Raw genomic sequence first — 13,460 nt, forward strand, 5'->3', positions numbered from 1 at the left:
GGGCTTGCAGGGGGGAGGGGGAGGGAGAGAGAGAGAGAGAGGAAGAAAGCAAGGTAGACATATATGAGGAAAAAGAGAGAGAAGGGAAGAGAGGATGACAGTTTGGTGATGTCATGTTTTCTTCTGGTTCGAATGGCTCAAGGTGCTTCAGTGGAATAGTTGATTAGATGAAGGGAAAACGGTGTCCACACTGCGCACGTACACCACGGCGTCCTTACAGGGTGACACAGGGTTCACTGGCGGCGCAAGGACTTTAATTAAATCCTAATCACTTTGGAGGAGTTTAATGATAACAAACACATGTCCGCCTGCTCAGACGGAGCGTCACGTCATGCCGACCTCCAGAGGTGACCGGGACAGGGTCAGCGAGGAAACAGAGTTGCGTTAAAGCGGCGAGGCCCTTGATATGAGCCATGACTAAGACCTTGCGCCGGTGCTGGACCCGATACAAAGGGAGGTGGCCCGACTGACGCTGACTCGTGTCATGGAGCCATCCAAAAGCCACAGGCTTTGTTTAACGATTTTATTTTCAAGGGCTGCGCGAGATGTGAAAAGTTCAGCAGACGCAGGCCGACCTGCCAGAGGAGCAGCGTATGGCCAAGCTCAAATGAAGGACAACCGTAGCTGATGTAGTGTGTGGTGAGATATTCAAGGAAAATATGCAGAGGGAGAGTTCAGGTTGGGACAGCACATGCACCAAAGTCATGCTAATTACCACTGCACACTACACTTAGCGTGAACTTAACTATTCATTACCACAAATTAGATGATATCAACTTAACTGCTTCTAGAAACCGAACAATTTTGAAGAAAATTAGGACTGACATGATATATCAAAGACATAAGATTATGAATGTGAAGGTTATCAATGAATTCAGAATGTGTCTACTCATCGTGGTCATCGATATGACCTCTGAGGATTCAGGCGACATGCAAAATTACCCAATTCACTCGAAAAGATCTCGTGAAATGACCATTTGAATCATGGGTTTACATTATAGTTTCTTCATTTCAAGAGCAGACTGCGCTTCATCTCAGGAATGAAGATTTTCCCATATGAGTTTTGTTGGGGAAAAAACTTGATCAGATGTGGTCAGTGAGCTTTAATGTGTCTGTCTGAGGAGAAAAGGTCAGAAAAGTAAAGTTCTGTTGAGTGACTGTGTGTGAGCGAGGCAAAATCTGCCATAGAAAGCATTTTAACACTCTGACAATGCTATTAGCAATGCTCCTTTCATATCTGGGGTCATATGGAGGTCAAATCATCAACCAGTCCTTCAGAATAAAACAGCTTCAACAATAATACAAAGTAGAAATCCAAGTGGAGACACAGAGACCAGTTTCTACTTTGACCCTGATATTTTTGTCCTTTAATATTCTGCTTGTCTACAAGTAAAATCCCATGGAAAAACAGCGAATTAGAAGACGACAAGAAGGGCTGAGACAAACAGCGTGCGTTGGACTCACCTTGCTGTTTCTGCATGTTGGTGAAGTCTTCAAACGTGAGGGTCCTCACAGGAGGTCTCCAGAAAGCATAAGTCTCCATGATCGCCTCCAGGCCGGTCCTGACAGAGAGACACAGACAGAGAGAGAGAAAATTTAGAGCACAAATAGCAGGAGACAAGAAAACGATCCGGAGAATGAGACAATAATGGCCTCTTCATATGAATGTTGACCTGACGACGTGAACACACAGAAACAGAGGGTTTACTGTTACTGGTCTTAGAATGGATTAGGATTAAATTTAAGATTTTCTTGTGGTGTGGTTTACTCTTTAAATGTTTACAGAACAATGATAAATAAAAAAAATAAAAAAAGTTTATTCATTTGTAATCTGATGTTGGGTCATTTTCCCCTGTTGCGTCCGGTGGTCTTTAGATCAGTGTTTTCTGTTATGCTTGTTTTACCTTTATATTCAATCAGTTGCCACTTTATGAAGCACACCTACACAACCTAATGCAATGAAATACAACTGTTCTGCCACATGATGCCTATAATGTTCAGTTTTCCTTTCACGCTCTCACAGTTGTATAAATTAAATTATATGTTTTAGCACTGAGGTCAGAATTAGTGTTGGCGTCGCAGTGGACTGCATTATATTCAGAGGTGAATTTTAATATTCTGCCTCCCTTATAACTAAGTCCAATAAAACACCACCTTTAAATGACCTGAGTAATAAATATCTAATTCAATTTGCAGATTTCCAACAGTGTCAACAAAAGCTGGGCATTATAAAGAGAGCAGAGCTGTTATAATGAATCACAATAGATTGCACAGGTGTATCTAATAAAGTGTACTTTATAACACTGTGTCTGAAGAAGTGCTATGAAAATAAAAGCTATTTTTATATTAATAGTCATAAAATATATGACCAGTGCAGGTGTGTGTGTGTGTGTGTGTGTGTGTGTGTGTGTGTGTGTGTGTGTGTGTGTGTGTGTGTGTGTGTGATGGATATGGGTGAGAGACAGAGACAGGATTAGTGAGTAAGAGCAAAAATATTGGAAAGATTAGTTGAACAGAGAGGGGAAGCGATATTCATGAATATTTGTGTGTGTGTGTGTGTGTGTGTGTGTGTGAGAATGAGAGAAGGGTTGGTGGTAAATGAGTCAGACTGAGAGAGTATCAGAAGGAAAAGAGAGAGAGAGAGAGAGAGAGAGAGAGAGAGAGAGAGAGAGAGAGAGAGGGCGGGAGAAACTGGAGTCCTGCTCGGAGGAAACTGGAGCCATTAAAAAGGAGCAAGTTTTTACTGAGCACATAAATCTGGGTGACGTTTCATCTTGAATCTGTACACGGTTCTCCTTCCTGCTTGATTTACTTCCCTGCGCGCCGCTCGCCATGTTGTTTTAGGGCCACTAGCTCCCTGGCCGTAGCAGCTCGTTAGTGCGCCATGCTAATCGGCCCAGGCCTCGCCATCACTGCACTCATTCATACGGTCACGCTGCCGCGGGACCAAAACCCAACAAATGAGCTGTATCCCTCCGCCAGGCCGTAAAGCCCGGTCACCAGACACAACTGACGACACCACCGTACTTTGGAGGGTTCTATATTAAGATGCTGTTAATAAAGTCAGAAAAAACAAGCTGGTGCTTAATTTGAGAATTAGCAGTGCAGGTTTGCCCTTTTCTATTAATTTATATTTCCCCCTCTGTGTGGAATTAGTTGGTAACGTTCCACAGCAAACAGGCTGCGTTCACACTGTGTCGACTTGCTGCTAAAATCCAAAGAAAAGTTTTTTTGGATGACTGTTAATGTCGCTCATATCCGACACTAATATAAACTGAATTTAAAATACTCATGTGGCAGAGTAACGATAACAAAAGATGTCACACCGGTTTTAATGTTTGCAGCTTCTTGTTTCCAACACTTACACTTCAGTTGCTGCTGTTGCCTCCCACTTTTGTATCCAGCCTGACCCGACTTCAAATTATTATAAGATGATAAATCTGAAATTTTCTTAACAAATATAAATGTGAAAGGTCTTGATTTTTCCTTCAACATCCAAATGTGTTTTTCTACTTTTATCTTATTGAATTGGTTAAAGGCCCAGTCCTGTGTTGCTGTGTTTGTTGTCACTGAATTAAGACATGTGATATGTATTTCTCATTTTCTTTTTGATGATTGCAGTTTAAACTTTGACCTTTAACCTTTCTGATCCCAGTCAGTGTGTCCATCGTCACAATTAACGTTACACAACAAGCATTGTTCAAACTCACAAAACTGCGCTTTAAATTTGAGCCGAGATTCAAAGTTTTCCAGCATTGGCTTTAAATATTTAGTATAAATGTGATATTTCGGTGCATTACACATCTGCAAAATGCATGTGGTGCTGTCAGGGTGGAAAAATGTTTCATCTAACTTTTTATACCTAAAAGGAAAATTGATAAATACACCAACGTGTAATTACAACACAAAATGGCTGGAGCGTTCAGATTCCTTGAAGCACCTGTAATGCAGATCAGAACTAGAGCTGAAAGAGACATGACACACACTCCTTCATCTATTTTCCTCACAGCACTTGGCTCCTGTCTGCTCACATATCTTCATGTTTTCTCCATTAATACACCTTTCCTAGGGAATTATATTTACAAAATGTGATTAAGCTTTTCATGTGAGCCCCCCCCCCCCCCCCCCCTTCAGGTTGGCTGGACACTGGAGAGTTTCACTATTTAGTTGAATCAGACTGAAGTGATCAGTTTGATACAGACACTGTGCGTGACAGTGTAAAAACAAATGTTGGTGCAATCAGACCAACATCTGATTTCACATATTCACTTACTGCACAGGAGCCAATCACAAATCAGATTACTCTTTATTGAAACCAACCCAGCTGCACCTGACTCTGATGCCAACATTTAACCATCACCACCGCTGAGACTCCATGATGATGTTAGTCCCACGGCACCACGTTGTTTTTATGTCTTGATTGATTGTCTGGATTTTATTTGTTTTAAATGTCAGTTTTGATCTTTTTTTCCTGCTTTGTTTTTAATGCTGCTACTTTTTTTTTTTTTACCATTTTTTTGAGTAGTTTTAATCTACTCTAAAGCACATTATATCACCTTTTTTAAATCATAAATAAAAAGCAGTTATTCTTATAATCAAGGCTCATCCTCATAATTCATAAGGTAGTGCCAGAATTTAACTTGACACTTTGTTGCCATAGAAACGCTTTTTTAAAATTCTATTTAAATCAAAAATGAGACCTGAACCCTGGCTATTAATGAGGAAATCAACAAATAACCTGAACCTCCCTCATCACCGTCCCCCTTTTTATTTTCTTTTATTTCATCTTATTTTTTCTGTGTTTTATTTTTCAACACTTACTCATATATTTACTTATTATCTATTTATCCCGCTCCTCCCCCTCCTGTCCTGGTATGCATATGTGTGAATGAGACTGCTTGGTAGCCGGGTGAGGGAAGAGGGACGACCTCCCAGAGGGGAAGGAACCAAGAAGTGGTGTGGGTAGGAGTGGGCTTGCAACAGATAACCACAGAACACCATTAACTCTGCTGCCTTTTGTACATGTTAATAATATGTTCAAAAACTAATAAACTTAATAAAAAGATCTGAGCCACATGCAAGTCAACAAAATCTAAACTTCAAGCTACAACAGTATCCACAGTTAATTTTCATGTAGAGCAGACGCCTTCATCCACAGTGACCTTACAGTATGTGACCAATTAAACCACAGAATCATTATGCAAAAGCAGCAGCAGGAGGATCAGGGGTCAGAGCTGCAGCTCATTAACAAGATTCATGACTAATCAAAGACAAAAAGCGTAAAATCGGAGGATTTCAGGGGAGGGTTCTTCAAGGTGACAGAATCTGACGCTCCCACTTGAATCTGAACAACAACGAATCCCCACAGAGCTGAAGGGAAGGAATCACCAGCCATACGTGAGAGTAACTTCATTTTCTCTCTCCACGGACAAATATCTCATCCTCCGTTATCTTTTCATCTGTAGCTTTTCTGCAATGAAATTCTAATGCCACTTCATAAATCAAACAGTCTATTGTTTGAAAAATGAAAAAAGATGTCTCAAATATCTGTGTGCCAATAATGCAGACCAGATGAGGGGGCTGCTTTCATGTGCGGTTCAGTACACCCCCCCCCCCCCCCCCCCCCCCGCTCCCCCCTCTCCTCCACAAACGTTATATATGATAATTCAGAAACTGAGAGGAATCGAGAGAAAGGAGAAACCAAAAGACAGGGAGTGAGAGGAAGGAAGGAGGGTGCGAAGAAAGGAAGAGAGCGAGCTGAGGAAAAGACGAGTGAGGGAGAGAAAGCGACGGCTTGTCTTTATTGACAAAATCAAACATCTTCAATAATATCATTAGCTTGGTCAACAAGTTTTATCATGACGAGCAACATGAGTTTTGACTCTACAGTGTCAGCAGCCAATGGGAGTGCTCCGTCTGGCTGACATCATCACACTGGCAGTGAGAGCACAGCTGATGCAACTACTGAAAGGATCAGAGCAGTCAGACTGTGAACTGTTTACAGTCGCACATTGACACTGACAGTCACAGCAAACAGTCGGCAACATCCTCTCTCTGCCCCTGTCTGTGTGTGTGTGTGTGTGTGTGTGTGTGTGTGTGTGTCTGAGATTCAACACATCTCAAAGAATCCCATTTTGAATCTTAAAGTGTGCGATGTTGCATGAGTGGTACAGTGTGTGGGAACGTGTAATGAAAAGCCATGACTTCAGACAGAGTGTTAATAACCCGTGAGCGTGGATTTGGTGCTTTGCAGGTCAAGAGAAGTCTAGACGTCTAGGTTAAAATAAACTTCATCACATGTAACCATTGTTCTGACGTCAGTTTACGACGACAGTATATTTCAGTCTGAAGCAGGTCCTAACTATGTGTTGAAATACTTTTTATGGTTTTATGTAACTGTATGAAAAAAAAAAAAAACGTCTAAAAAAATATTATTCAGCCAACTTTTAACCTATGAGAGAGCGACAGGAGGGAGACGCAACACGAACTCAATAGCATTCAGAAGTCTGGACTCAGAGCCATGAACGTCTCCATGTAGACGTTCAGGACGCAGAAAACAAATTCAACAGAAGTTCCTCATCATGGGAAAAAGTGGCGGTTTATTTGTATTTACAACAGGTGAAATAACCTCATGCACACGCCAGATTTTTTTCACTTGTAAACCAAGAGACTGGTTAGATCTCTCACTGTCTCTTTTGCTCAGTGTATATTTTAGATCTACACTCACTGAGGGACACATTTTAAAAGTGGACATTTGCAGCCCCGGCCTCCATGTTTGTGCTGTTTTGGCGCTGTCATGTAGAGTCCATCAACACCCTGCTGGACAGGTGTGATCATCAGTGTGTGGGTCCATTCACAAATCCTGTTTTTCATCTACATCATGCAGAGGTTTAAGTATGTTTGTAGACTCATGACTCTGACGAACTCGCAACATGTGATCAACTACGCAAATAATTTACAGTTAAGATTGAAGGTGGATGCATCCCGCTACGCTGCAGGATGCATTCACCTGAGCAAGTTGACTGCTGCCTACGGTCGTCACGTTACACCACCGTGAATTACTTTGAGGTATGTAATTAGAGCATGACAAGTACAACATCTGTGTCTAGCTTCGTGGTGCCAAAAAAAGCAATAAACAGGTGAAATTTGATGCTGATATAATAATTAATTTCTATATTTAATTTCTATATTTTCATGCTTGATCAGTGTTAGTTGCATTTTGCATGTTGAGATGAACGAGACAGTGAGAGAAATAAAGGCAGAGGTGTGTAAGGGTCTACCAGTGACTCTCGGTCCCTCTGTGCTGCAGATCTGAATTGTTCCTCTTGGCAACAGACAGAACAGCTGCTTTTATATAGAGCAGCATATGGTACTAAGTGCTATCTTCAGAGGATTATTTCCATATTAAAGATCATGCATAAAAATAAAAAAATAAAAAGAAGTGATTTTTGTGGCGCAGCATGGAAACGACTGTGACAGGCCGTATTGTGTGGCTGCTCAGTTGGTAAACAGATGCTGTGATGACACTGTACCTGTTTCTGCCAGAGTCCCGGAAACCTTTGGCGAAGGGGTTGCGGTCGATCTTTAGTCTGGTGATCTGCAAACAAGAAAAACATGGAGAGGAGACTCTTGTGATCACTGCAGCTGAAGATTAATTTGCAGCACCTTTTCCAAAACACATACATATGCCATCTGCTCTGTGTTACTTTGCAATAAATTGCATTAATATTAAAAAGTGAGGAGTCATCCTTTGTCTCTGTTTATTTTTAAACCTTCAAGAAGGAAACATTATGGGTTCCTACTGTGCCATGGAGTATTTCCAACTGGCGCCATAATCCAAATGGTTATTTCTGATAAACTCAACCTGAGGACAAGTTCGTCTCTACTGTAGTTAGAAAAACAGATTGAGGCTCTGAATTCTTTTGACTTTGGCTAAAAAAAATGACTCTATTTTGCAGGGAATTGCTTGAATTTGCATCGTCGGAAAATTTGTAGGGTGAGTGAGTGAGTTCATGCAGTTTTCCCTATGAGGGAATAAAGTGGGAGGTGCACAGCATACCTGCTGGTTCTGGTAGGCGGTGACAGTGGTGAAGACGGTCTCAGGGAAGCTGAAGGTCTTCACTCCCTCCCCGCTGGGCACAGGCTTGTTCGGAGACAGTTCGCTGCTGAAGTCCTTCCTGATGACGTGAACGCGAGGCTGATACTTGTGCATGGAGTGGAGGATGATCTGAAAGTATGAAAGGATAGAAGGTGAAGTTGGGCTACTGTTTTTAATATCATTAGTCATATCAATCATCAGAAAACCAAAAATTAAACCACTTCAGTCCAGAAATTTGCCTCCATGTTTGAATCTGTGAGTAACTGGATTTTGCATGTTCTCTCTTTGTGAGGAAATCAGCAAAAATGATGCTGAACATCTTCCAACCTGAGAACGTTTTGACTTTTAATCTTCCCTATCTTTTAATCCTTTGAAGTTATAGTTAGTACTACATTGTTGAATCTGTTTTTGCTTGTAATACATAGAAATGACCAGAGAAAACACTGAAAGTGCAGATGTTAATCTTCCTTTAATGGCAAACATCAAAAAAAAAAAAGATGTCTTCTTCTTCTTCTGACAGCTGGATCAGGTTTTGGTCTCGGCCAAACTCTCAGCTTCTCTGCAAACCCACAATACATGCACTTCCTTAATAACATCAATTAGCTCTCTATCAGAGCGGCGCGACATTAAGCGGAAACTAAGTTCACAGTGCGATGACGCTCACAGGAGGGCAGAGGATTATTTCACAGCGGAGTGGAGGCGTCAGCCGGTGTCGGCCCCAGCCTCGCCTCAGGGCCTCGGTCTGCTCTTGATTAATCTGAGAGTGAGAAAACCTCCCCAGAGCCAAACACCCCCGACCTCCCCTCTCTGCTACAACAGAGGGGGTCATTTCAAACCGGGGCCGTGGGGGGAAAAACAGCTCAGAGTATCAGAAACACTACATTTAATGTTCCAGACCTCAAATCACACACACACACACACACACACACACACACACACACACACATAGATGCATACTCTGCTAATCTGCAGTGCTCGTTATTTAAAAAACGCTCAGTGTTGCTCGGCGTTCATTTCCGTGGTGTTTCGGCTCACTCTGCTCAGAGATCACATGTCTGTCAAAGCGCGTGGGCGGGGCTGTGGTGTGTTTTTCCTCGGGTGCTGCGTAGATGTTGCGCAAAAGTGTGTTTCCCCCCTAAGAAACCAATGTCTCCTGGCTGCACGTCTCGACATCAGTTTTACACCAGGGAAGAATTACTTTCATATTCTGTCGGCTGCTTCCTGCTGCTGTTCTTTCAACTGGCAAAACAGCTTTTTTAAAACGGAGATTACAGAATAAAAGTAGCCTGACAAAAGTCAAAGTTTCAATATAATGACTGCAAATCAGGCAAACTTTAGGAGTGAAGATAAATTACCAGACAACAAGCATTAAAGCTGCAGATAGCAAAGCTTCCATGAAGTGAATACAGGTTGAATCACAGTCATGTTTTAGCAATAGAGATTTCACAACTGACACACACAGACAGACGCAGCTGCCTCACGGCCCAGAGGAGTCATGCTTTTAGTCCCCAGCCAACCTGAGGTGATGTAAAGTCAAACGCGGATCACACATCGACACGGTGAACTCACAACATACAAGTCAGAGAGCAGCCAGATAACCTCAGCTGACAGTTGTTCACGCTCACATACAATTAGGCCAATTTTTTTTTTGTGTGTGTCATGGTGGATAATGACGTCTTTTTAATCCCCTTTTGAAACTCATCTGGACGTTCACACCACAGAGACACCAGCACATCCCGCAGATGTCTGCTGTATCAGTTCACATTGTTGATTTTTGATTTTCAAACACAGTTATAAAAACACTTTAACGGCCGTGACCATTTAGTGATCAAAGCAATTAATCACAGTCTGTGGTTGAGCTCCCGTGATTTCCCCTGTGAAATTACTCGTTACGGACAAGAACAATGAGGACTCTGAGCCGTGACGGTGTACGAGCGGAGATTCAACGCCTCGCACACATCACTGCTCACCAGATTGAAGAAAAACAGGCGAATGGCAGCCTCTTAAGCAACAGCATTGACACATTACAATGCAATGAATCATTAACAGCAGAGCAATTATGGAACAAAATGGAAGCAACAACAAAAGAGAAGTCTTTTGGCCAGTCCGGTCTGCTTCAGCGTTTTATTAGCTTTTCCCATAGAGCAGCAGGGACACACAGGAAATAAAGGACAGGCGAGAGTGACAGCATGAGGCCGATCTGAACCCACGAGGACGATGCCGAACGAATCCAGACAGGCACGAGGCGTCCCGGGGACAGAAACATGTGCTGTCAGCCTACAGCATGATCTCCTCTCCGAACAAGTGACACAACATGTTGCTGCAATAACTAAAAGTCACTGACAGAAAAACTATGGTATTGTGGAAGTTGATGTTTTTGAGTTGAGACAATACACAAAAGCATGCTGCAAATGTTTCTGCAAGCAAAAATATATGTATACTACATATATAATATATGCAAGAGAGTTTGGTAGTGCCATAATTCAAAATGCATCATTACATTTAAAAATCCTGTGATCAGAATTGAATTATTAGAAGCATCAAGTACTTTGCTTCTGTTTATAAATCTAAGTTGTTAACCTAAATGAGGAGGACCAGAATCAGTGATGCGTTTAAGTACAGTTTCATGTTCCTTGTACTTTACCTGATTTTAATCTGCATTTACACTTTATACACTTTATTAAAAAAAATTATCATTTAACTTCAGTACATTTATTTGACAGCTGTAGTTATAGTTGTTAAATATTCAACATAAAGAACAGAATTTAAAGTAACACAGATTAGGTCCAACAGCCGCTATATTAAAATGAAACCTACAAATTAATGCATCATTAATAATAATAATAATAATAATCTAATATTATGACATAATGTTCTATAAATAGTCACAGGGGTCATTTTCCTGCATAATGACTATTTTTTTATTTTTGATGATTTAAGTGCATTTTGTTGATATGACTCCTGTAGGATTATAACACAAGTACTTTTCTATTGTTGTGATATTATTTTCTACTGAGCAGAGGATCTGGATGATTCATCAACCACAATGGAAATAAGTCACTTTGTTTTATTGAGTTTTTAATGACTGTAACCACTGCACTGCTGAGTTACAGTGTATTAGTAGTCAGCAAATAAAATTATATAATCAATCATAACCAACAATGTATCTGTTAATTAATTTACAGAAGAGCTGGGAATTATAGTTGAATATACAATATTTATAACTGAAATATAGTGGGGTGGAAGTATTAATCAGTATTGATCCGTATTAAATGGAAATACTCAACAACTGTGGAGTCCAAATTGTGCCATAGTTTAAGGATCTTTCTCTGCTGTCTTATTTTTTATTCTAGTTTGCTTTACAGAGGAAAGAGAAATGAATTATGTGTTTCCTGTCAGACGCTTTGATATTTGAACTGTACGTCTTGTCTTTGTGTGACGGGTTTTCTTTGGTACGAATGCCGTCATCAGTTAAACCTGAAAATCTCATCACACAAAATCACAAACTGGTAGAGACACTGTTTATCACTCTGGGGGGACGATGTGCCGTCTGAGACATAATAAATATGAGACTCTGCTTCTGTTGTGCGCTGCGACGTCTGATGATTCATGACATGTACGGTGTCTGTTTCTGATGAGGCAGACAATTCACGACACCACAAGTCAGGAGGATGAGCGAGAAGTGGTGAGGTTTCCCACACGGGAAGCTCCAAAATTAATTTCCTTTGGCCTCTAAAGCCCCTCCAGGGAAACAAAGCCCTTAAACTGAGCAGCGGGAGAGGAAAGACAACCTCCCCTCTGTCTGAGAGAGAGAGAGCGAGAGAGAGAGAGGGAGCACTGAGTGTGAATCCTCGCCCCAACAACACCCATATGTTATTACATTTGTCACCACTGAGCTGATGTGATCATCTGCAGAGCTGCGACAGAGCAGGGACCCGCCAGCTCCACGCAGCCCAGTACGCTACAACCGAACGCCGCCATTTTCTCGCAGCACTGGAAACATCTCTGTCACAACGCCGTCAAATCATCGCATCACCTAGCGTCTCCGTAAACGACTGCAAGCTGCGAGGAGAAACTGATGCTCGTGTCTCAGGCTATAAAGCGGTCTCGTCTATAACGGCTCCACAGTCATGACAGGAGGCGTTGTGCCGTCCTCCAGTGTTTCGACACTCAGACGATGTGATAGAAAAGACAGCACGTCCTCTCTTGTTTCCACCAGCTCATAAAAGAACATGGAGTTCATACAGAACCGAGACACTCCTGCAGCTTGGAGTTACGAGCTTCACTTTCACTCAGGGTCGCCATTTTTCACATTTTTATGATCTTAAAAAGACACACTTTGCAGAATTTTATGTTATTTAACCTTTTATACCTTCTATCTTCTACTTTTAAATTCGTATTTTGTGAGTGTATTTATTCAAAAGTAAATGATTTCTTTATTTTTTTTTTGTTATGAGCACAGTTGGGGGGTCGGGGCTGTTGAATTTTCACTGTAGTTGTACCTGCTGAATGTGACAATAAAGTTTTCTCAATCCTTGTTATCTTTGTAAGAGCCATGTAGTATTAAATATTTAAAGACACTTCAGGATGAACAGTGTATTCTCTTTAACACCAGTTTAGTTTTGGTTGGTGCTAAAATGTGGTTCCTGGTTGCTAGGGGACAGAAAATCATGCAAACACAGCCACCAACATATCTTGACTTTTTAAGGTTGATGCCTCCTTACACATCCATCAAATATTAACTAATATTAATGCTCATTTGGAGTGTTTCTGTCCTTTTGTCCAATACGCAAAGCTCTTTGGTGGTTAGCATGCTAACATTAGCGTTCTGAGTTGACCTGGAAAGAAGTTAGCTGCAGGGATTATTATTAATGCAGCTGCACCAGTGACTCATTAATGATATCATTCATTTTAATATTTTGCTTAGTATTTTCTCAGCTTTCATTGCAGGTTTAAACATAAGGGGCCAATCAAAGCTAATAACCAAAAGCTAACACAATTTTCCTTAATCTAAAATTGTCCCTTTCCCATGAAATCCATTTCTAACTATAAAGAAGTATAAAGTGAAAATGAGGGATTCACTTTAGCTTGCCGCCCACTTGCTGATTCTACATGAAGACGGCAGTAAATCAAACAAATTGTGGTGTAACTTCTTGCATTACAGTTAAATATTTCACCTACGAAACCCACATTACACATTCAGAGCAGCCAAGAACCAATAAGAGACTTACTTTAGCTCACCACCTCTGTTCCTGACTGGATACAAGCAAAGCAGTAAATTAGACAGACTGTGGTCAGACTTGAATCTTAGCTCAGTGGTGCGGCTGCCGGAGCGAACTACAAATCAACTTCAGTCATTAAG

The 13,460-nt window shown here is 41.2% G+C and overlaps 1 protein-coding gene across 2 annotated transcripts in view; it reads right to left on the reverse strand.

The window, feature by feature from the left end:
• Window positions 1–13,460, reverse strand: part of tbx15 (T-box transcription factor 15) — a 37,164-nt gene that overhangs the window by 3,402 nt on the left and 20,302 nt on the right. For both annotated transcript variants that reach the window (XM_087172929.1, XM_087172930.1), the window contains exons 5-7: window positions 8,060–8,227; window positions 7,533–7,597; window positions 1,465–1,562 (exon numbers count right to left, since the gene is read on the reverse strand). In XM_087172929.1, coding sequence (XP_087029055.1) covers window positions 1,465–1,562; window positions 7,533–7,597; window positions 8,060–8,227 — 331 coding nt within the window. The remainder of the gene's footprint in view (window positions 1–1,464; window positions 1,563–7,532; window positions 7,598–8,059; window positions 8,228–13,460) is intronic.

This window comes from Seriola lalandi, unplaced genomic scaffold, assembly GCF_002814215.2.
Source record: "Seriola lalandi dorsalis isolate HSWRI2012SDOR001 ecotype SW California unplaced genomic scaffold, Sedor1 jcf7180002053912, whole genome shotgun sequence".
Taxonomy (NCBI): domain Eukaryota; kingdom Metazoa; phylum Chordata; class Actinopteri; order Carangiformes; family Carangidae; genus Seriola; species Seriola lalandi.